The sequence below is a fragment of the Leucoraja erinacea genome, chromosome 10 (assembly GCF_028641065.1).
Source record: "Leucoraja erinacea ecotype New England chromosome 10, Leri_hhj_1, whole genome shotgun sequence".
In the NCBI taxonomy this organism is placed as follows: Eukaryota; Metazoa; Chordata; class Chondrichthyes; order Rajiformes; family Rajidae; genus Leucoraja; species Leucoraja erinaceus.
Window position 1 is genome coordinate 34,591,900 of NC_073386.1, and position 24,322 is coordinate 34,616,221.

A 24,322-nucleotide genomic window follows, 5' to 3' on the forward strand; every position below is an offset into this window, starting at 1 on the left:
ATAAAACATCAATGTGAACGAAACTTGATATTAAAAAAAAATACACCACAAGACAATTGTGTGTAAGATGGTCAAAAAATTGTAGCGCTATTGTGTACCATTTTGGCGTAGTTCTGGGAACACACACACACACACACACACACACACACACACACACACACACACACACACACACACACACACACACACACACACACACACACACACACACACACACACACACACACACACACACACACACACACACACACACACACACACACACACACAGAAACAAACAAGATGAGTGTTTTAGTAACATATACTAGACCAAGTGCAGACCCGTTGGGTCTGTTCCTCCAACGGACCCGTTCCCTACCCGTAGCCCCCACTGAAGGTGTGGTCCCCCTGATCACTGCTAGCCGAACCATTGTGACGTCATCAGTTGAAGCTGGTCATTTCAAATTCAAAGTCTTTTGATTTTTTTTAAAACTTTTAACCGGTAACGAGTCGAGAATAAGTAGAGAAGTAAAGCATAAAATGTTCAGTGAAGGTGCTCTCTGCCTCAAGGGGAAAATTGTTAATCGGAATATGTAATCGTTACCGCGTAATGTTTTTGTGAAGATGTAAAGCCAACCACATATACACACACACATATACACACATACAAGATCAGACTTTTAATAAGGATATGATATGATATAGATGGATAGATTAGGGCATACAATTAGGGTACTTTCATCTAATTATTATTGAACAACATGTTATTCAATGTAATTTCTTATTATGATTTAATTTCTATCTGTTTCAACAGAAATGACAAATGCTACTAAATGCATCAGGGATTTGGACATTTATTCCGAGAAGATTTTAACTGAATGTTCTCAGGTAAGATAACCTGTAGGCCATAAAGTAAGGCTAAAATGGTAAAAGTTTTAACAATTTGTCAATATTCTTTGTCTGGATTTTGATGTTAAACATTCAAATTGGAGAAGTTGTGAGCCCCAATCAGTCCTTGGCCTACCTATGCGCAATTTTCATGAGGAATGTTTGGATACTCATCAACAGTCAATCGGCACTGATTTATTTTATGTTCCCTAGTTTGGGAAAAATAAATGAATGGAAGTGTCCCAATCACTACTTTGACAGTGGCAACAAATTCATCAAAGGCCAGAATAAAATCTGACACATTCCTAGTCTAACTACTTCAACATAAATATGTCCTTGTGTTTTATTGATCTATTTGGGCAGAACTGTGGTGCATAAGCAGGTGGAACTAATGTATATGGGGCATATTGGTCGGTGTGGCCAAGTTGGGCTAAAGAGCCTGTTTCAATGCTGTATGTCTCTATGTTCTCGTTCTTTAGTAAACGTAGTTTGCACCCTGCTGTCAGAGATGGACAGACTATAGACTGACATCCACCACAAACCTACCAACTCCCAAGGTTATGTGCCTCAAAAAGTAGGGCATTTTGTATGTGGTGTAAGACCCTGAAGAATGTAACTGCCAGTAAAGGTAGTGGTCCTAATTTGCCTCGGATGCAAAGAGTAAGTCCATGGAACTGTGCACATTGAAAATGTTTAACGAGGAAATGAAAATAAGCTTCTTGAATGCTATTTGTATTGGGTTATTATTGTCATGCATACTGAGGTACAGTGAAAATGTTTATCATGCACAATGATTCATTTATCCTGATTGACTGAGACACTGAGAACAAGCATGCACATTGATACTACATCATCTTGCAGAAGAAAGCCAGGATGTGATTCGAAGTACTAAATGGAAACTAAGGTGGTCCCTTTTGTTGATCCTAACATCTGTGGTCGGAAAGTTACTTGAGAGTTTTCTTAGGGATTATGGTGTACATGCATTTAGATGGATGAGGGCTGATTAGGGATAGCCAGCATTGTTTTGTACGTGGGAGGTCATGTCTCGCGAATATGATCAAGTTTTTGAAGATGTGATCAAAAAGGTCACATGAGAGCAAAGCTGTAGATGTTGTACATATGAATTTCAGTTAGGCATTCAATAAGGTTCTGCATGGTTGGCTGCTCTGGAAGGTTAGATCGATAGTAAGGAAGGCATATAAAATGTTAGCATTCATTTTGAGAGGACTGTGCAGGTAGACTGGGAGAATCAGGTTGGTACTGGACATGCAGGTAGAATAGGAGAATCAGGTTGGTACTGGACCCCAATAAAGGGAGTTTGTGGAGTGCCTCCATGATGGATTCTTAGAGCAGCTTGTACTGGTGCCTAACAAATAGAAGGCAATACTGGATTTAGTATTGTGTAATGATTTGATAAGAGAACTCGAGGTAAAGGAGCCATTAGGAGGTAGTGACCATAATATAAGTTTTAATCTACAATTTGAGAGGGAGAAGGGAAAATTAAAAGTGCCAGTATTACAATTAAACAAAGGGGACTATAGAGCCATGAGGGAGGAACTGGCCAAAGTTGTCTGGATAGATACCCTAGCAGAGATGACAGTGGAACAACAATGGCAGGTATTTCTGGGAATAATACATAAGGTGCAGGATCAGTTCATTCCAAAGAGGAAGACAGATTTCAATGCGAGTAAGGAGTGACCGTGGCTGACAAAGGAAGTCAGGGACAGTATAAAAATAAAAGAGAAGAAGTATAACATAGCAAAGATGAGCGGGAAGCCAGAGGATTGAAACAGGAAGATTTATTATGGGGAACAAGGAAATGGCAGACAAGTTGAACAGGTACTTTGGATCCGTCTTCACTAAGGAAGACACAAACAATCTCCCTGATGTACTAGTGGCCAGAGAATATAGGGTGATGGAGGAACTGAAGGAAATGTACACTAAGCAGGAAATTATGTTGGGTAGACTGATGGGACTGAAGGCTGATAAATCCCCAGGGCCTGATGGTCCACATCCCAAGGTACTTAAGGGAGTGGCTCTAGAAATCGTGAAACTTACCAAATAATGGAAGGCCTGGATAGAGTGGATGTGGAGAGGATGTTTCCACTAGTGGGAGAGTTGAGGACCAGAAGGCACAACCTTCTGGACATACCTTTGGAAAAGAGATGAGAAATATTTTCTTTAGAGGTGGTGAATCTGTGGAATTCATTGTAGAGTAGACTCAATGGGCCAACTGGCCTAATTTTGCTCCTATGACTTATGAACATGAATAAATGAAAGAGGACTTGTCAAGTGTTCTAGAATGGAAAACTAAAAAAAAGAGAACATCTCAGATGTCCGAGAATGGAAACTAACCGTTCCACCCAAGGACACCTCTCTCCCGTTTCTTGATCTCCCTGTCTCCAGAGGGGAACTACGCTTCCTAAAGTTAAATCTTAAATGTCAAAATGAGTATCTTCATCTCAAGAGCAGATGCAGCAGACGCATGCAGAATCACCCTGTTCATATTTACAGACTGCCGCAAGATCTTTGCTTGTTTACCTCGGGGAGGTCAATATTACAGTTGATGCAAAAGACAGATTTTCTGTTTAAATAAATATCTCTTGCATCCTGGAAGACTTATTTTGCTGAGATTTTGCTCTAGGGAGGAACCAGAAGATGGCAGCCAGTTTCATCAATTACAGAGATAAAGCAAGAGTACAACCTACAGCATTCTTTAAAGAACCTAAATGGACCCAAAAGGTGAATTAGCATTTTACTTTCACTCACTATCCTTGCAGTTTTTCTTTAAACTCATTCAAATATTTTGCAAGCCTTCGAGGATGACAATTAATTGTAACATTTATTACTCAATAATACCAATGTATGATTTGCATTTAAGACCTGTAGCAATTCAGCATCCTAGAATATTGGTATGATCCCATTGAATGTTGGGTTGAATTTGATGCAGTGGAGTGAAAGGGAAGAGGCAAATGGTGATGTGCTCTCAAAATCATCCTGGCTGAGCTGTAAAAAATGTTTTCACATATTTTTGGACAAAAAATCTGGAGTAACTCAGCAGGTTAGGCAGAACATGGATAGGTGACATTTCGAGTCGAAACCCTTATTCAGACTGATTTTAGGGCGGGGGGGGGGGGGGGGGGTGGGGGTGGGGGGAGAAGAAGAAAACTGTAAAAGGGGAGATGCAGGACTTCTCAGCAGGCAACAGGTCGACACAGGCAGGAAAGGGGGGTTTTGATGGGCAGCTGGTTGGGAAAAAAGGCCAAAGATAAGAAAGGAAGGAAGATGTGTGACAAATGCAGATGTTGAAGAGATGTGGATTGTAAAGCCAGAGGGCAGAAATTGGCAGGAGAAGCGAGGGGGAGAGGGGAGAAACAGGTGTGAGTCCAGGTGGGCACAATGGGGGGAAGGGGGTGGGTTTGGGGGGATAAAGGGGGGGGAGTAGGGTTTATCTAAAATTGGAGAGTTTAATGTTCATACTGTTGGGTTGTAAGCTACCCAGGCAGAATATGAGGTGCTGTTCCACCACTTTGGATCTGGCAAAGGAGGAGGCCCAGGCCACGAACATCAATGTGGGAATGAGGGGGAGTTGAAATGGTTAGCAACTGGGATATCACGTAGGCCTTGGCAGACTGAGTGCAAGTGTTCAGTGAATTCGTCACCGAGTCTACCTTTGGTCTCATCGATGTACATGAGGCCACATCGGGAACACCAGATGCAGTAGATGAGGTTAGAGGAGGTGCATGTTAACCTAGGTCTTACTTAGAAGGACTGCTGGGGTCCCTGGATGGAGACGACGGTGGAGGTATAGGGACAGGTGTTGCAAGTCTTGCGGTTGCAAGGGAAAGTACCTGGGGACGGGGTGGTTTGGGTGGAAAGGGACGAGTGAACCAAAGTGTTGCGGAGTGAGCTGTCTCTGCTTAACCATGTCTTTCCTATAACATGGTGACCATAACTGAACACAATACTCTAAATGTGGCCTCACCATTGTCTTGTACAATAATAACATGACCTCTCAACTTCTATACGTAATAAAAACAAAAAGCTGGAGTAACGCAGATAGGAATGGGTGACGTTTCAGATTGAGACTCAATTCACTGACTGAAGAAAGGCAATGTTCCAAAAGTCTTCGTGACTACTTGTGATGCCACTTTTAAGGCACCACTTGATCTCTCTGCACTACAACACTCACCAGAGCCCTGCCATTCAATGCATAGCTCCTGCCCTTGTTAAACTGCCCAAAATGCGCCACTTTGCATTTATCTATATTAAATTCCATCAATCATTCCTCACCCCACCTGACCAACGAATCAAGATCCTGCTACAATTTTTGAGAACCAACTTCACTTTCTGCAACACCACCCACTTTAGTGTCATCTGCAAACTTGCTAATTATGCTTTGCACGTTCTCATCCAAATCATTAGATGATAAACAGCAATGGGCCCAGCACTAAACCCTAATGCACACCATTAGTCTTAGGCCTCCAGTCCGAAAAGCAACCTTCCACCATCATCCAGTCAGCTATCTCTCCTTGGATTCCATGGGATCTCACCTTCCAGAGCAGCCTACCATGCAGAACCTGGTTAAATGCAAAAAAAATGGTATTTCTCCAGCATCCCCGGAGGACTTCCCACTTATTCCACACCTCCTGTCCAATGTTGTGTTGTCATGAGATTAGGTTTGGCCACCAAATACTCAGGCAAGAGTTTGGAATATGCACAATCACATTTGGCAATTGACATATTTAGAAATTGGGGTTAGACTATGGAGATTGCACTTTGACGTTTGTCCTTACAATGCTAATTTTATTTCCAAAATATTCCAGCTGTAATCCATTTTTTTCTGCATTGATTTTAAGGTTTTTATGGTTTCTCATCATTTTATGGCTATATGTATGGGACTTCAAAATTAATAAAAACCAAGCCTTGGTAGTTATTACCTTGAGCTACCATTCTTTCATGTATATTTTCAGCATAATGCAATGCATAACTCCTGCCCTGCCTTTTGGTCTCCTAATCTGAGGAAAGACATTCTTGCCATACAGGGAGTACAGAGAAGGTTCACCAGACTGATTCCTGGGATGTCAGAACTTTCATATGAAGAAAGACTGGATAGGCTTGGTTTGTACTCGCTAGAATTGAGGGGGGATCTTATAGAAACTTACAAAATTCTTAAGGGGTTGGACAGGCTAGATGTAGGAAGATTGTTCCCGATGTTGGGGAAGTCCAGAACAAGGGGTCACAGTTTAAGGATAAGGGGGAAATCTTTTAGGACCGCGATGAGGAAAACTTTTTTCACACAGAGAGTGGTGAATCTCTGGAATTCTCTGCCGCAGAAGGTAGTTGAGGCCAGTTCATTGGCTATATTTAAGAGGGAGTTAGATGTGGCCCTTGTGGCTAAAGGGATCAGGGGGTATGGAGAGAAGGCAGGTACAGGATACTGAGTTGGATGATCAGCCATGGTCATATTGAATGGCGGTGCAGGCTCGAAGGGCCGAATGGCCTACTCCTGCACCTATTTTCTATGTTTCTATATAAGTTGCTTGATGACACCACCAGCTTGATAGTTTCAAAAGCAGTGAGTTAATGTAGTGTTGAATTTGTTCATAGGTTGAGATGATTCCTCATCTGCAGCAGCTCCTACGTGAGAACCAATCTACTTCTGGTGCTTCTCAAATCTATAATGACAAATCACACTGGTACTCAATTACAGGCATCAACAGTGTGAATCAACAAACACCCATCAGTGCCTTCACTGGTAAGTGGGAACAAGGCTGTCAGCAGCTCCATTTTTAATTGATGTTGCATTTGGTTTTGCATTTCATTGACACGACTGAACTCATGTAAAGCCACAAGCTTCTGCGGAAGATAACTAAAGCAGATGATAAGCACGATGAGGCAAAAGTTCCACTGTCAAAATGGATGGCGTGAGTGCAAAATGCCAATGTTGTGCTATGCGCCTGAAAATTGCATGCTGGCAGTCATACAACAAATGGAACTGGAGAGCTGGTATGGTTCAGAAGAGAATAATGCAAATAAACCCAAGGTTGATTATATTCTTCCAACTTTAATTACTGATATTCCTCGGTAGGCAGTAGACGGGCTGACAGGTGATTCATTCTGTATGATTCCAGAATTGATTATGTCTGATTCTTTCTACTAGATTATAACGTGATTATGACTATTGATGTCAAATCTTCTGCCGTGGAGCTGCCCAGGCATTTTAATGAAATATATTTGTATGAAACATTGACCAAACGACAACTGATGGAGCACGATTAGCTCGATCTACTGTACATTGCCCCAGAGCAGACCTTGCTTAAATTAACTCTAACCTTTGAGGGACATTAATATTTTTCCACTTTGACTTCTGTCAGATCATTTTGATTACAATCTTACATTTGTACCCGAATCTGAGAGAGGCAAAAGGACAAAAGTGTGTCCTCACTGGCAAGATTCATAGCCCATTAATTGTGGTATTCCATTATTGTAAGAGCACTAAGGAAAGGTGAACCACTCCTGCACTGTCCATGTGAACACTTTTATTTGATGAAGTAAAAAGTGTAACTTAGTTGAACAAAACAAAACCTGGAGAGTATGAATGTGTTGCTTAACTCTGTTTTATAGGTATTCCCAGTGGCAAAATGTACAGTATTCATGGTGGAGTTGGAAAACTAGTTGCGCAGCAGCTGCAAAAGCCAAATAAAATCTGGGTTGGCATAAACGGTCATCGATTAACAGAATCCATTCTCGTGGAAAGTGGAAAGTAAGTTCAACATTTAATTGATGTGCACCATGCCAATATTTCTACTTTACTGTGTGCAACCATATTACAGGGCGGCACAGTGGCCCAGTGGTAGAGTTGCTGCCATACAGCACCAGAGACCCGGGTTCCATCCTGACTATGGCTGCTGTCTGTACGCACTTTGTACATTCTCCCTGTGACCATGTGGTTTCCCAGGTGCTTTGGTTTCCTCCCACATCCCAAAGACGTGAAGGCTTATAAGCCATTGGCTTCTGTAAATTGACTCTAGTGTGTAGGACAGAACTAGTGTATGGGTGATCATTGGTCAGCGTGACTCCATCCCCTACTCCCAATTCCTCCGCCTACGCCGCATCTAGTCCCAGGATGAGACATTCCATACCAGGGCATCAGAAATGTCCTCGTTCTACAGGGAACGGGGATTCCCCTCCACCACCATAGATGAAGCTCACAACAGGGCCTCATCCATACCCCGTAACACTGCTCTCTCTCTCCCCATCCCCGCACTCGCAACAAGGGCAGAGTCCCTCTGGTCCTCACCTTTCACCCCACCAGCCAGCAAATACAACACATAATCCTCCGCCATTTCCGCCACCTCCAACGTGACCCCACCACTCGCCACATCTTCCCATCTCCCCCCATGTCTGCCTTCCGCAAAGACCGCTCCCTCCGCAACTCCCTTGTCAATTCTTCCCTTCCCTCCCGCACAACCCCCTCCCCGTGTACTTTCCGTTGCAACCGCAAGAAATGCAACACCTGTCCCTTCACCTCCCTCCTCGACTCCATTCAAGGACCCAAGCAGTCATTCCAGGTGCGACAAAGATTCACTTGCATCTCCTCCAACCTCATCTACTGCATCCTCTGCTCTAGGTGTCAGCTGATTTACATCGGGGAGACTAAGCGTAGGTTGGGCGATCGTTTCGCCGAACACCTCCGCTCAGTCCGCAATAACCAACCTGACCACCCGGTGGCTCAGCACTTCAACTCCCCCTCCCATTCCCAATCCGACCTCTCTGTCCTGGGTCTCTTCCATTGCCAGAGTGAGCAACAGCGGAAATTGGAGGAACAGCACCTCATATTCCGCCTGGGGACCTTGCGTCCGGATGGCATTAACATTGAATTCTCCCAATTTTGCTAGCCCTTACTGTCTCCTCCCCTTCCTTAACCCTTGAGCTGTCTCCTCCCACCCTCGTATCCGCCCGCCCTCGGGCACCTCCTCCTCCCCTTTTCCCTCCTTCTCCCCCCCCACCCCCATCAGTCTGAAGAAGGGTTTCGGCCCAAAACGTTGCCTATTTCCTTCGCTCCATAGATGCTGCTGCACCCGCTGAGTTTCTCCAGCAATTTTGTGTACCTTCGATTTTCCAGCATCTGCAGTTCCTTCTTGAACACATTGGTCAGCGTGGACTCAGTAGACTGAAGGGCCTGTTTCCACACTCTATCTATAAACTAAACTAAACTAAATTTATCTTATGGCTGGAGGGTCAGTTGGCATTCCAATCCAAGTTGCCCTCCAGATTTCTGTGTTAGGATAATTAACTAACTGCTCTACCTTAAAACCTGCCATCTGGGGATTGGAATTTGCTTCAAAGCCCACGGCCATCAAATAAGGACAGCAACACCTTTTTTTCCTCCTGCTACTGAAACAAATATTTATTATCTGAACATAATTCTGCAGGCCAAGAACACCGTTAACAAGTTGCGCCGTTCTACAGGAAAATGCTAAATGCTTTTGGTTGCTATACTATTAATTAAGATATGAAGAATTCCCACCATTCACATTTTGCTGCGGTTCCAGGCCATAGTGACATGCCAGTTGTCTGTTGAGAAGTGCTTTCCTTATGTTATCTTTATTCTTTCCTCTCCACCCACAACAGCTATTTTGGTATGTTTGTGTGAATGGTACCCAAAAGGTGTTCTCTGCTTCTGGCAATAGCAATTTTCTCTATCACGAGGAAATACAAGGGATTCAGATATTATCATACATTCTTAAATCAAGCTGTTATGGGCAATAACTATCCCAGCCAAGAGTGGGAGTAATTGAATACCTGGAGGGGAAAACACTGGTACAATGGTATTTGTGTATCTGTGTTTTGTGTATCAAGGTTTCAAGGTCAGTTTATTGTCACATGTACCAATTAAGGTACAGTGAAATTTGAGTTACCATACATCCGTACTAAGTGAAAAGCACCAAGACACACAACCACATAAAAGTTAACATAAACATCCATCACAATGGATTCCACATTCCTCACTGTGATGAAAGGCAATAAGGTTCAATCCTCCTCCTCGTGATTCTCCCGCGGACGATACAAACCATCTGCAGTCGGGGCGATCAAAGATCCCGCAGCCGACGAACAAAACCCCCGTCGAGGTGATCGAAACTCTCGCGTCGTGCCGTTGAAACTCTCTCCGCGGGATGGAGCTCCCGAGTCGGCCTCTTCTTATCAGAGACTGTGGGCTTCAGAATGTTAAAGTGCACAGGCCCCACGGCTGGAACGTCGATCCCCAGCAAAGGGATCGTAAGTTCCGCGATGTTACAGTCCCGCAGACTCCTGCGGTTTGGAGCGTTGGGTCGGGCCCCAGGAAAGGCCGCCATCTCCACGATGTTAGGCCGCAGTGTGGAATGAGATACGATACGGAAATAAATCTCATCTCCGTCGAGGTAACAGATTGACAAAAAAGTTTCCCGCAACCCCCTCCCCTCCCCACCCCCCCACAGAAAAGACACCAAGGAAAACTAAAACGTACTTTTTAACACATACTAAAAAATAACAAAAAGAAGAAAGGACAGACAGACAGTTGGCGAGGCAGCCATTGCTGGTGGCCCCACCTGGTGTTTTATCAGTGGCCATTAGCTCCATTGCTTCTGGTTTTCTAATAAGCATATAGTGGTGCATCCAAATTACAGAAAGTTAAAACCATTGTACCAAATGACAACATTTCCGGCCTATGTCAAATATTTAATTGGAAGCGCTGAACAGAAAGAGACACGTGATGTGATTTTCATAATTTAATGAAATCCCAAGGAACATCTACAAGTTAGGCACTATACAGGGAGTGCTGGAAGCAGGGCTCATGGCCCTTTCCATTTACCACACAACGTGTCCCCCCAAATGGTTTGCTTGAGCTAATTTCTTCTCGGGCAAATTGTTCCCTTTTCGCTCAAGAGTTGTAGAGTTTCTGAAAATTGCGTTATTTGCGAATTCTAAGATCTGTTATACCCTCAGATTTGTTTCCAGTGGCCTTCCAGTTTTCCCTTCTTCCTTCCATGGCAGACTCCCATGACTACGTTTGTTAACCCCAATCTAGAAAGCCCGTATCTCTTAAGAAATTAAAAACTATTGATCTCTGTCTTGAATAAACTCAATAATTGAGCCCCCATTCCTCACTTCCTCACTACTCATTTGGGTGAATCCAAAGAATCATTATAATTTCCTGCTTTCTGTCTCCTTCCTCTTTTGAATTGTGGCATTCATTTGCCATTTTCCAAGTAGCCATTTTCTTTAAAACTGGACCTCAGTCCATCAGGTGCAGGGATTCAAGTCAAAATTGTTTAATTGTCATATGTATCGATAACAGAACTTGCAGCAGCATTAAAAACCGTAAAAACAATACACATAGATAATAAATAATATATAAATAAATGAAGAAATGTGTCAGCCTTTAACCCATGAGCTGCACTCACTTATATTTTTTCTAAAATGTATGAAATAAATCCTTAAACGTCTGTCACGGCTAATTTATCATTTTACTGTTTAATCTAGTTTTGTCCACTTCAGCCAAATCCATACTCCTAAGCACTGTAATTATTTAATTATGCCGAAAGCAACAGTTTTAAACTCAAATTTCTCACTCAACTGTATTTTGAAATTCTACCATGCTATGAATACTTTTTTTTCTTGGAGGTTCTTTGCTATCAGATCTTTATTAATCCAATCTCATTACATGATAACATTTCAAAAGTAACCCTCCACTCTGGGTTGTGGTATATTGCTCTAGGAAACCATCCACGAAACAATCTATAAACTCAAATCTAAGGCTATCCTTGCTCATTTCATGTAGCTAATCTACACAATGATTTAATCACACATGATTATTACGGTAGCTTTCTTACATGCCCGCATTACAGGTCCGCCATAGATTTTCCGGCACCTCCTTTAAACTGGACAAAATTACGAGAGCGGGCTTGAAATTCCCCCTGGAAGTTCCCCTGAAAATGCGGTACCCACCTAGGCCGGATGAGCCGATCAATCTCAACCTCATCAGGACTTCCGCGGCTGATTGGCGGGTCGAATCTGTCCCCTGTGGACGGTGCTCTGGAACTCGCCTGGCCGGAGGCAGCAGATTCATTCCCAGAGCTGATTTCTGATGCCAATTTTGCAGCCGGTATCATAGCCAGTCGGCGGCCTCAGCAGACCATTTCAGTAACGTTCGACTCCTCTTGGACACTGTGCCCTCTGTTGGTCCAGCAAAATGGATAATCCCGAATGTCTGTGGAATCAAGGGTGCTGGAAAATCAGTGGTGGACCTGTACTTGATAAATTATGCTCTATCCTACAGTTTAGCTACATTTAGTGTGCTCATAAATTATACCCACCATTTTCTTATTTTCTTATGCACTCTTATATTTGTACACTTGGCCCCTTCCCAAATACTTGTCATTGTTATCTCTGGCATTGCTGCACAATTGCTACCTTTCTAAACATCCCATCACCTAATCCCTATTTTCTATTTCCATTTTAGTTATTCTCTCTTCTGATTTTACTATCAGGTACCCATCCTACTGCCAACCCATTGAAACTATGTCCAACAACACTATCCTTTGTCAAACATGACATCATTTCCATAAATCCGTGTACATACTGACCAGCCCCATTATTATTTTTATGTGCCCTATTAGGTTAATTAGTCTGTGGTTTATTGTTTCATTTCTCCTTCCTTTCTGAAGTAGTTGGATGCATTCCAGCCTGTGGGAACCATTTGGCGTCCATGGGCTATTTAAAAAAGGAAGATGTTCCAGAGCAAATTCCTACAAAATGATCAAAACCTGGAAAATATATTTCCTTTCAATCACATTAATTTATTCATATTTTTTATAAATGCACATTTCTGAGTTCTTCATTCACTTTAAGTCTATTGATCTTCACTATTTCAGGACGCTTCTGTGCATTATACCAAGAAGGAAGGAATGGGTAATGTTTTGGGGCGAGACCCTTCTTTAGACTGTTTTAGGGCTCGACTCGAAACATCACCCATTCCTTCACTCCGGAATTGCTGCCTGTCCCGCTGAGTTACTCTAGCATTTTGTGTCTACCTAAACCAATCTTAGTCTGTTTAAATATCTATTTAGTTTAAAGCTGAATGGATTGTTCATCAGAACTAAGACATATCTAAGAAAGACATGACATTTGAAAAACTTTGGGGAAAAGCTGTTAACCAGTATCTTATTTTACAGAGAGAGATGTATTGACAGCAGAAAGCATTCCATAAAGTATGAATTTATGCAAGAGAAATTAACTGAAAATATGAGCGTGGAATCATCACTTATACCTCTCAGCATTGAGGATCAAATGACCAGATCTAATGTAAAGATCATCAACTTTTCTCCACAAGAAGAGATTCCACCTCAGGTGAATGTTTGGATCCCATGGTTTGATGCTAAATAGTGGAGGAATTGTGGATTATGACAGTGTTTGGACACTTTTACAAATTGTTACAAATAGATTAGCAGATAATTTGTTCTCTAACTACTGAGGAGGAAATCAGAATGGAGTAATGCTTATCTCATGACTTTCAATAATCGGCATCAAGATGAGCATAACAGTAGAACATAGAACAGTACAGCACAGGAACTGGCTCTGCAGCCTACAATGTTTGTACCGAACATGATGCCAAGTTAAACTGATTGCATGTGTGTGATCAATATCCTTCTATACCCCGTACTTCCATGTGCCTATATGAGCCTCTTAACCATATAACATATAACCATATAACAATTACAGCACGGAAACAGGCCATCTCGGCCCTACAAGTCCGTGCCGAACAATTTTTTTTCCCTTAGTCCCACCTGCCTGCACTCATACCATAACCCTCCATTCATTCTCATCCATATGCCTATCCAATTTATTTTTAAATTATACCAATGAACCTGCCTCCACCACTTCCACTGGAAGCTCATTCCACACCGCTACCACTCTCTGAGTAAAGAAGTTCCCCCTCATATTACCCCTAAACTTCTGTCCCTTAATTCTGAAGTCATGTCCTCTCGTTTGAATCTTCCCTATTCTCAAAGGGAAAAGCTTGTCCACATCAACTCTGTCTATCCCTCTCATCATTTTAAAGACCTCTATCAAGTCCCCCCTTAACCTTCTGTGCTCCAGAGAATAAAGACCTAACTTATTCAACCTATCTCTGTAACTTAGTTGTTGAAACCCAGGCAACATTCTAGTAAATCTCCTCTGTACTCTCTCTATTTTGTTGACATCCTTCCTATAATTGGGCAACCAAAATTGTACACCATACTCCAGATTTGGTCTCACCAATTCCTTGTACAATTTTAACATTACATCCCAGCTTCTATACTCAATGCTCTGATTTATAAAGGCTAGCATACCAAAAGCTTTCTTTACCACCCTATTTATATGAGATTCCACCTTCAAGGAACTATGCACGGTTATACCCAGATCCCTCTGTTCAACTGTATTCTTCAATTCCCTACCATTTACCATGTACGTCCTATTTTGATTTGTCCTGCCAAGGTGTAGCACCTCACATTTATCAGCATTAAACTCCATCTGCCATCTTTCAGCCCATTTTTCCAAATGGCCTAAATCACTGTAGACTTTGGAAATCCTCTTCATTATCCACAACACCCCCTATCTTGGTATCATCTGCATACTTACCAATCCAATTTACCACACCTTCATCCAGGTCATTGATGTACATGACAAACAACAAAGGACCCAACACAGATCCCTGAGGCACCCCACTAGTCACCTGCCTCCAACCCGATAAACAGCCATCCACCATTACCCTCTGGCTTCTTCCATTCAGCCACTGTTGAATCCATCTTGCTATTCCTGCATTTATACCCTTAAATGCCACTTTAATGTCTGCCACCACCACCACCTCTGACAATACATTCCATGCCCCCACCACCCTCTCCACCACCTCTAATCCAGGCACATTCTGGTAAACCTCCTCTGCACCCTCTCCAAAACCTCCACGTCTTTCCTGTAAATGGGTGACCAATACTCCAAATGCGGCTTACAAAGGTCCTATTGAGCCGCATCATGAATTCCTGACCGTTACTCTCAATGCCCCTAGCAAAGAAGGCAAGCATACCATATCCCTTCTTTACCACCCTATCTACTTGTGCTGCCACCTTCAATGACCTATGAACTTGGATTCCAAGATCTCTTTGCACTTTAATGCTGTTAAGGGTCTTTCCATTAACTGTATACTTTCCTCTTACATTCAACCACCCAAAGTCTGTCACCTCACACTTATTCGAGTTAAACTCCATCTGCCATTTCTATAGCTGATCTAAATCCCGCTGACAGCATTCCTCACTGTTTGCAACTCCTCCAATTCCGATGTCGTTAGCAAACGTACTCCCCAATCCATCTCGATTAACAACCAAGTCATTTACATGTATAGCAAACAGCAGAGGTCCTAATCCCTGCAGACCAGTGACAGACCTCCAGCCAGAACCACAACACTCCGTCTTCTCAATTGAGTAGATCCTGCGACACATTGTGCTGGAGTAACTCAGCAAGTACTTTGCATCAGGTTTCACTAAAGAGAAGGACATGAAGGACAGTGAGATCAGTGTGGTGAATGCTAACATGCAAGGGCAGGATATAAGATTAAAAAGGAGGAGCACATGAAGATAATTAAGGTTGATAAATTCACAGGCCCTGATGGGATCTATCTGGCAAGAAAGGAGAAAATGGGAGTCTTGACGAAGATCTTTGCATTATTTCTGGCCACAGATGAGGTCTCAGAAGATTGGAGAATAGCTAATGTTGATCTTTTCTTTAAAAAGAGAAGTAGAGAAAATCCAAGGAAATATTGGCTGGTCAGCATCACGTCACTGCGGAAGCTATTGGAGAGGATTCTTCATGACAGGATTTATTTCCATTTGAAAGAGAATGGGTTAATTAGGGACAGTCAGCAGGTTGTATTTTACTAATGACCAAGTTTTTGATGAGGTGATGAAGGTGTCACTGAGGGTATGGTGGTGGATGTTGTCTACATGGATTGTGGTCGTGCATTTGATAAAGTCCCCATGGTAGCCTGATCCAGAAGATTTAAGATGTATGGGGTTACCAATGACTTGGTTGAATAGATTTAGAACCATCTTATTGATAGAAGGCAGAGGGTTGTGTTGGAAGGACAATGTTCAGGTGGGAGGTCTGTGACCAGTGGCATTCAGCAGGGATCTGTGCTGGGACCTGTATTTGTGATATATATAGAAATGATTTTGACGCAAATACTGTGCAGTTGTTGCGGACTATGAGAAAGACTGTCAACATGTACAGTGGGATGTATATTAGCTACAGAAATAGGCAGCGAAATGGCCGATGGCGTATAATCTGAGCAAGTATAAGGTGTTACACTTTGGGAGGTCAAAAATACAGCACAGGAAGGATGTGAAGGCTTTGGAAAAGGCGCAGAATGATGCCTTGAGTAGGGAGAGGTTGGACAGACTTAGATTGTTTTTTCTGGAATGCCGGAGGTTGAAGAGAGACCTAAGTGAAGTACAGTCTACCCTTGTTATTACTGACCTCATTATAATGTATTTCGGTTATAGCGGATTGAATTTAGTGTAACCTCGCTTTCAATAATGGGCTTGAAGAAGGACACTTTTCATGGGATATGATCAGTGCATCCCAAGACTTACGGACCACATGAGCCCAGAGTCAGAGTCTCTGGGCACTCCAGTTTCTTCCCACATTCCAAAGACGGTTCAGTTTGTAGGTTAATTGGCCTCTCTAAATTGCCCCTAGTGTGTAGAGGTTGGATGAAAAAGTGGGATAGCATAGAACTATTGTGAATGGGTGATTGGTGATGACTCGGTGAGCCGAAGGGCCTGTTTTCATGCTGCATCTCTAAACTAAACTAAAATGGCAGGTATAGGTGAAGCCCATGTCTACACCTTTGAGTTGAAGAAAATGAGAAGAGTCAATGGAGAAGTTGTTGAGGGTGAGGACATGTTCCTCCAGGTGGAGGGGACTGTTCGTAGAGGGGAACTGCTTCTGTGTCTCTTCATGGAAGAACCAGAGGACTTCATGGAAGAACCAGAGGACTTTTGACCTTCCTGGTGGGACGATCTCAGGGTCTTTCATTGCTCCTCCCCTTCCTTCTTTGCCTCCTATAAATGTTTATTCCAAATATGGGATGATCAGTACAAGAGCACAACTTAAGATCTGGATGCCCTCTGCTCACTGTCTCCAAGTTTCACACGGTGTGCTGAATGTGGACAGACAAGAAAGTTTGGATTGGGATCCCAATTTTCATTAGCCCTGGCCAATGAAATTGCTATTGAATATGAAACATGTCATGAAATCTAATCATAGAAAATCCCAGTGATATTAGGGTGTAATCTTTAATGACAGGTTTGGCAAGTGCCCACTGGTTTAGTAAGCAGTCAAAGTATTGTGGGGGGGGAAGGTGGTTGGGTTGTCCACCCCCACCCTCTCGTATCCCTCTGACGGCATTTATTCATGCAGGGCCTGTTTTCACCGAAGGTTTCACCAAATTAACTTTGGACAGTTTCAGAGAGCAAGTTTATAATTCCAAAGCCACAAAAGATCATTTTGTACCTTCGAACATAGATCAGGGTGATCTACAAATTTTCATGAATTCTAGCTGAATTGAGTCATTTGGCCCATCAAGTCTACTCCGCCATTCAATCATGGCTGATCTATCTTTCCCACTCAACCCCATTCTCCAGCCTTCTCTCTATAACCCCTGACATCCTTTCCAATCAAGAATTTGTCAAACTCCATTTAAAAAATATCCATTGACTCCCTCATCCTTCTAAACTCCAGCGAGTACAGGCCCAATGCCTTCAAGCGCTCATCATATGTTAACCCAATCATTCTCATAAATCTCTCTGGACCCTCTCCAATGCCAGCACATCCGTCATCAGATATGGGGCTCAAAACTGCTCACAAATGCACTTATGAAGTCTTAGCATTTTGTATTAACCATATAACCATATAACAATTACAGCACGGAAACAGGCCACCTCGGCCCTACAAGTCCATTCCGAACACATATTTTCCCCTAGTCCCATCTACCTGCACTCAGACCATAACCCTTCATCCCTTTCCCATCCATATACCTATCCAATTTATTTTTAAATGATAAAATTGAACCTGCCTCCACCACTTCCACTGGAAGCTCATTCCACACAGATACCACTCTCTGAGTAAAGAAGTCCCCCCTCATGTTACCCCTAAATTTCTGTCCCTTAATTCTCAAATCATGTCCTCTTGTTTGAATCTTCCCTACTCTCAATGGGAAAAGCTTATCCACGTCAACTCTGTCTATCCCTCTCATCATTTTAAAGACCTCTATCAAGTCCCCCCTTAACCTTCTGCGCTCTAAAGAATAAAGACCTAACTTATTCAACCTTTCTCTGTATTATGGTCCTCTCAAATTAAATGTTAGCATTGCATTCGCCTTTCTTACTACTGATTCGACTTGCAAATTAACTCTTTGGGAATCCTGCACCAGCACTCCCAAGTCCCTTTGCACCTCTGATTTCTGAATTCTCTTCCCATTTAGAAAATAACCTACGCCTTTATTCCAACTATCAAAATGCATGACTTCACTCTTTGCTATGCTGTATTCCATCTGCCACTTCCAACCCACTCTCCCAACCTGTCCAAGTCCTTCTGCAGAGTCGCTGCTTAGTCTACACTACCCGCCCCTCCACCTATCTTTGTATCATCTGTACTTGGCCACAAAGCCTTCATTTCCCTCATCCAAATCATTAATATACAACGTGAAGAATAGTGCCCCCAGCACCGATCCCTGCGGAGCACTGCTAGTCACTGGCAGCCAACCAGAAAAAGCCCCCAAAAGTTTTGACCCATTTATTTTCTGACAATGGGGCTCATATAGAAACATAGAAATTAGGTGCAGGAGTAGGCCATTCGGCCCTTCGAGCCTGCACCGCCATTTAATATGATCATGGCTGATCATCCAACTCAGTATCCCGTACCTGCCTTTTCTCCATACCCTCTGATCCCCTCCACAAGGGCCACATCTAACTCCCTCTTAAATATAGCCAATGAACTGGCCTCAACTACCCTCTGTGGCAGAGAGTTCCAGAGATTCACCACTCTCTGTGTGAAAAAAAGTTCCCCCTCATCTCGGTTTTAAAGGATTTCCCCCCTATCCTTAACCTGTCCTGGACTTCCCCAACATCGGAAACAATCTTCCTGCATCTAGCCTGTCCAACCCCTTAAGAATTTTGTAAGTTTCTATAAGATCCCCTCTCAATCTCCTAAACTCTAGAGAGTATAAACCAAGTCTATCCAGTCTTTCTTCATAAGACAGTCCTGACATCCCAGGAATCAGTCTGGTGAACCTTCTCTGCACTCCCTCTATGGCAATAATGTCCTTCCTCAGATTTGGAGACCAAACTGCACGCAATACTCCAGGTGTGGTCTCACCAAGACCCTATACAACTGCAGTAGAACCTCCCTGCTCCTATACTCAAATCCTCTTGCTATGAAAGCCAACATGCCATTCGCTTTCTTTACTGCCTGCTGCACCTGCATGCCTACCTTCAATGACTGGTGTACCATGACACCCAGGTCTCGCTGCATCTCCCCCTTTCCCAATCGGCCACCGTTTAGATAATAATCTGCTTTCCCGTTTTTGCCACCAAAATGGATAACCTCACATTTATCCACATTAAACTGCATCTGCCAAACATTTGCCCACTCACCCAGCCTATCCAAGTCACTTTGCAGTCTCCTAGCATCCTCCTCACACCTAACACTGCCCCCCAGCTTAGTGTCATCCGCAAACTTGGAGATATTGCCTTCAATTCCCTCATCCAGATCATTAATATATATTGTAAATAGCTGGGGTCCCAGTACTGAGCCTTGCGGTACCCCACTAGTCACTGCCTGCCATTGTGAAAAGGACCCGTTTACTCCTGCTCTTTGCTTCCTGTTTGCCAGCCAGTTCTCTATCCACATCAATACTGAACCCCCAATGCCATGTGCATTAAGTTTGTATACTAATCTCTTATGTGGGACATTGTCGAAAGCCTTCTGGAAGTCCAGATTCCACTGGTCTCCCCTATCCACGCTACTAGTTACATCCTCGAAAAATTCTATAAGATTCGTCAGACATGATTTACCTTTCGTAAATCCATGCTGAGTTTGTCCAATGATTTCACCACTTTCTAAATGTGCTGCTATCCCATCTTTAATAACTGACTCTAGCAGTTTCCCCACTACTGATGTTAGGCTAACTGGTCTGTAATTCCCCGTTTTCTCTCTCCCTCCCTTCTTAAAAAATGGGGTTACGTTTGCTACCCGCCAATCCTCTGGAACTACTCCAGAATCTAAGGAGTTTTGAAAGATTATTACTAATGCATCCACTATTTCTGGAGCTACTTCCTTAAGTACTCTGGGATGCAGCCTATCTGGCCCTGGGGATTTATCGGCCTTTAATCCATTCAATTTACCCAACACCACTTCCCGACTAACCTGGATTTCACTCAATTCCTCCACCTCCTTTGACCCGCGGGCCCCTGCTATTTCCGGCAGATCATTTATGTCTTCCTTAGTGAAGACGGAACCAAAGTAGTTATTCAATTGGTCCGCAATATCCTGGTTCCCCATGATCAACTCACCTGTTTCTGACTGCAAGGGACCTACATTTGTTTTAACTAATCTCTTTCTTTTCACATATCTATAAAAACTTTTGCAGTCAGATTTTATGTTCACTGCCAGTTTTCTTTCATAATCCATTTTTCCTTTTCTAATTAAGCCCTTCGTCCTCCTCTGCTGGTCTCTGAATTTCTCCCTGTCCTCCGGTATGCTGCTTTTTCTGGCTAGTTTGTACGCATCATCCTTTGCTTTGATACTATATGCTCAGAAGAAATCATTTTGCTTCCGAAATATAATAAACATGCCAAGCAAATGAGGCTACGCACATGTGTTGGGTATTGCAAACCACATTTTGCCTATAACAACTTGTATGGCGGGTGGTGTATCCGTTGCATAATAATTATGTGCTTCCTCTTTGGCAATGCAAGGTTAGGTTTTTCTCTAATTGCCAGGCAGAAGCCACAAAGCTATCAAATTTCTAGGCTCCTGTGTCTTAACTCTGCATGGTTCAAATATTGGTGGAGGAAAATAAATGTGTGTAACCCAAAAAAAAAGATATTTTAATTTAGTAACAAGGAACTGCAGATGCAAGTTTACAAAACAAGACACAAAGTGCTGGAGTAACTCAGCAGGTCAGGCAGCATCCATAGAGAACATGGATATGGACCTATCCACATTCACCAAAGATGCTGCCTGACCCGCTGAGTAATTCCAGCACATTATGTCATTTTCTGAATGTTTTACTTTAATTTCCTTCAATATCAGCTGAAAATCTATATTCACCCTTATTTACACAGGTTGAAAGTGGATCATGTCCTTTTGATCCTCATTCTTGGAATCAAGATGTGCAATCAACCAAGGAGTTAGGAGTGATTCATTCATTTAGTTCTGTAAATTCACAATCTACCATAAAATCACATGGCACGTCCGGAGGCATTGACACGATCCTGGAAGATCCTGTAAAAGTAGTGAGAAAAGCCACAAAATCACAGAATAAGCAAATATATCTATTGTCAGATGATGGAACAACCAAACGTTTGGAGATGAGAGAGAACGTAAAAAGGCAACCAGCAAAGAGTGTAATTATGCAGATTTGTGAAATGGATGTCAGCAACCTACAAAATAATGTTACATCTGCAGGATCTTTGTCAAGGGTAGATAAGTTTATCAAAAATGTTTTCAACATTACACCAGGCATGATATGCCCAAGAAGCCCACTAGCACCTATCGGCGCATTTTTACCCCTGAACAGAAATATGAAAGAATCCTTAAACTGCAAAGACCTGGCAGGAGGACAAAAACCAAAACACAAAGATATTGGTGTCACCACTCCCACCAAGATTACAATCAGTAATAAGACTTTGTTCCATTTCACTGCCAAGGCATTGCAGTGTTCAGAGGAAGAAAAGACAAATGAGAAAGGGCCTGCATGTGGATTGAATCATGGGTCTGCCGTTCCTGCTCCAGAAGCAGATTATCCTTGTCTTCCACTAAGAGGCTCAGTACAGACTCCATTGCCCACACAGACCACGAATCCAAACCAAAATGTAAACCTTGATCACCCATAGATTCATAGGAAAGGCCAAATGCCAATGTACCAAAATCTATAACCATAGACCCAGGTGCTCAAACAACATCTACATTAGCACAATCAACACCACCTGAAGTGGCTACACCTACAACAAGACATGAAAACTCTCCAGCCTCTTCACAGTTAAAAACACTTGCAGCTTCACTCAACATCAAAAAGGTGGGAGAAAAATGAGAGATAAAGGAAGCAGGCGAGCTCCAACCTTCAATCACATCGAATAGTATCACCCAGTCTCCTGTTAACAATATACCTCCAACACAGGGTGCTAACGCGAGCCTTTCCAGAGAAAGTTAGGTCACACGGCGCAAGAGTCTCCCTCGAAAACATTTAAGGTTTGTCCAATGTAGTGGTGTGGGGGGGAGGGGGGGTGGGGTGAAGGGGGGGGGATTGGGGGGTGGGGGGGGGGGGGTGGTGGTGTTGGGGTGGAGTGATGTGGGGGAGTGGGGTGATGTGGGGAGGTGGGCGGGTGGGAGGAACGGGGAGGGGTAAAGGGGGTGTGTGGGGGGGAGGGGAAGGGGGGGAAGAGGGGGGGGGGGGGGTGGGGGGAGGGGATGTGTGGGGGGGGGGGAGGTGTGTGGGGGGGGGGGGGGGGGGGGGGGGGGCACTCAGCGGCCACCAGTCCCGGCACCACACAGCACCTCCCGACTCCACTCAGCGGTTTCCCCCGACTCCACAAATATGAACATTTAATGAAAAAGTTTTTTGTACTTTATTATGTGTCTTACAGAGTACTATGTTGACATATCTTCACCCGCTGCAAGTATGAATTTTGATGTTCCATTTCCAGGCATATGACAATAAAACACTTTACTTGACTTTTGAGAAAGAGGCAGAGAATGGAATGGAATGCCTTTTATTGTCATTCAAACAACTAGGTTTGAACGAAATTTCATTTTCTATAGTTTTTACATTACAAAAAAAACCCAAGACCCACACTTAACACAGTTTACATAAACATCCATCACAGTGAATCTCCAACACCTCCTCACTGTGATGGAAGGCAAAGTCTTATCTCTTCCCTTTGTTCTTCTCCCGCGGTCCAGCAGTCCAACTACAATGTCGAGGCGAACTGGGGCTCCGATGTTTAGCCCCCGGCGGGCGATGGTAAGTCCTGTGGCCGTTTAAGCCGCGCGGGGCGATGTTAGGCCCTGGCTCCGTGTCCTTTAAACCCCGTGATTCCCGCGGGAGAAGTTGCCATTGCAGAGATGAGGCAAAGATGGGTCAAGGCCGGAAACTTGAGTAGGATTGAAACAAGGACTGTTTGATATATCCCTGAGAGCCAGAGCCTGGGCCCATAGAAGTTCCCTTAGATATATTTTCATCTGGAGAAAGTGAGTGGAGTTAAGAAGGAATTCAACAAGACAAATGAATGTTTTTGTAGAGAGGACTGTTTGGCCCTGAGGAAGGGAAGTGCACAGGGATTGTACGTCCATGGTAAAGTTAGCCTGGTTAGTGCCTGGAAATTGGAAACTGTCAAAGTGGGAAGCTATCGGAGTGCTCACAGATGTAAGTGGGAAGGGTCTGAACTGGAGAAAATGGATACAGTCAATATATTAAGACTGTTTGGGAAGAAATAATTTTGGGGGCAAATGAATACTGAAACAATTGGGTCTACCAAACAGGCCTGGTTGTGGGTTTGGGGAGGAAGTAGAAGTGGGTTGTGCGGGGAGGGGAGATTAAATAGCAAGAGGCTATTAGACAACGCAAAGAGGGCCGTGTGTCCTCCATGAAAGAGGTGAAGAGGAAATTGGAAAGGCTAATAATTACTGTTCTTTACCTGGTGCTTCATAACACAAGGTTACAGGGAGTAACAATGCCAGTCTGTGAGCAGTCCATATTAAATGTCCTACAGGACTGAAATGAGCATGAATGGTTCAGTCAGCATATCCTAAAATAATGTAAATTATTGACTGGATGTAATATGAGATAGGTAGTAGGATCTTTGCCAAAATGTTTAACCTGCCACTATTGGATTCTGTTACAGATAAAGAAGCCACCGACTCAATACCCTGATTGCTATTTCTTCTCATTAGAAAATAATCTGGTTGGCATACTCTCCAAATAGCCCACTTCCCACTGGCAGTATGCTTGCAGTGCTTCACTTTTATCTGGCAATAAAATCTTTGCAACTCAGATTTCTAGATATTAGTATGAGAGTTTATGACATATATATATATATATATATAAATAGTATATATATATATTTTCTTGATTGCTAGATTTCTAATTCCTGCGTTT

At 43.1% G+C, this 24,322-nt stretch overlaps 1 protein-coding gene across 1 annotated transcript; it reads left to right on the forward strand.

The window, feature by feature from the left end:
- The first annotated feature begins 702 nt into the window (after positions 1 to 702).
- On the forward strand, positions 703 to 24,235 carry LOC129701020 (uncharacterized). Its single transcript, XM_055641925.1, has 8 exons — positions 703 to 867; positions 3,512 to 3,609; positions 6,478 to 6,625; positions 7,495 to 7,633; positions 13,086 to 13,260; positions 21,291 to 22,416; positions 23,128 to 23,188; positions 24,069 to 24,235. The coding sequence occupies exons 1-6, from the start codon at positions 858 to 860 to the stop codon at positions 22,059 to 22,061; spliced, it is 1,341 nt and encodes a 446-aa protein (XP_055497900.1). The 5' UTR covers positions 703 to 857; the 3' UTR covers positions 22,062 to 22,416; positions 23,128 to 23,188; positions 24,069 to 24,235.
- Positions 24,236 to 24,322: the final 87 nt, after the last annotated feature.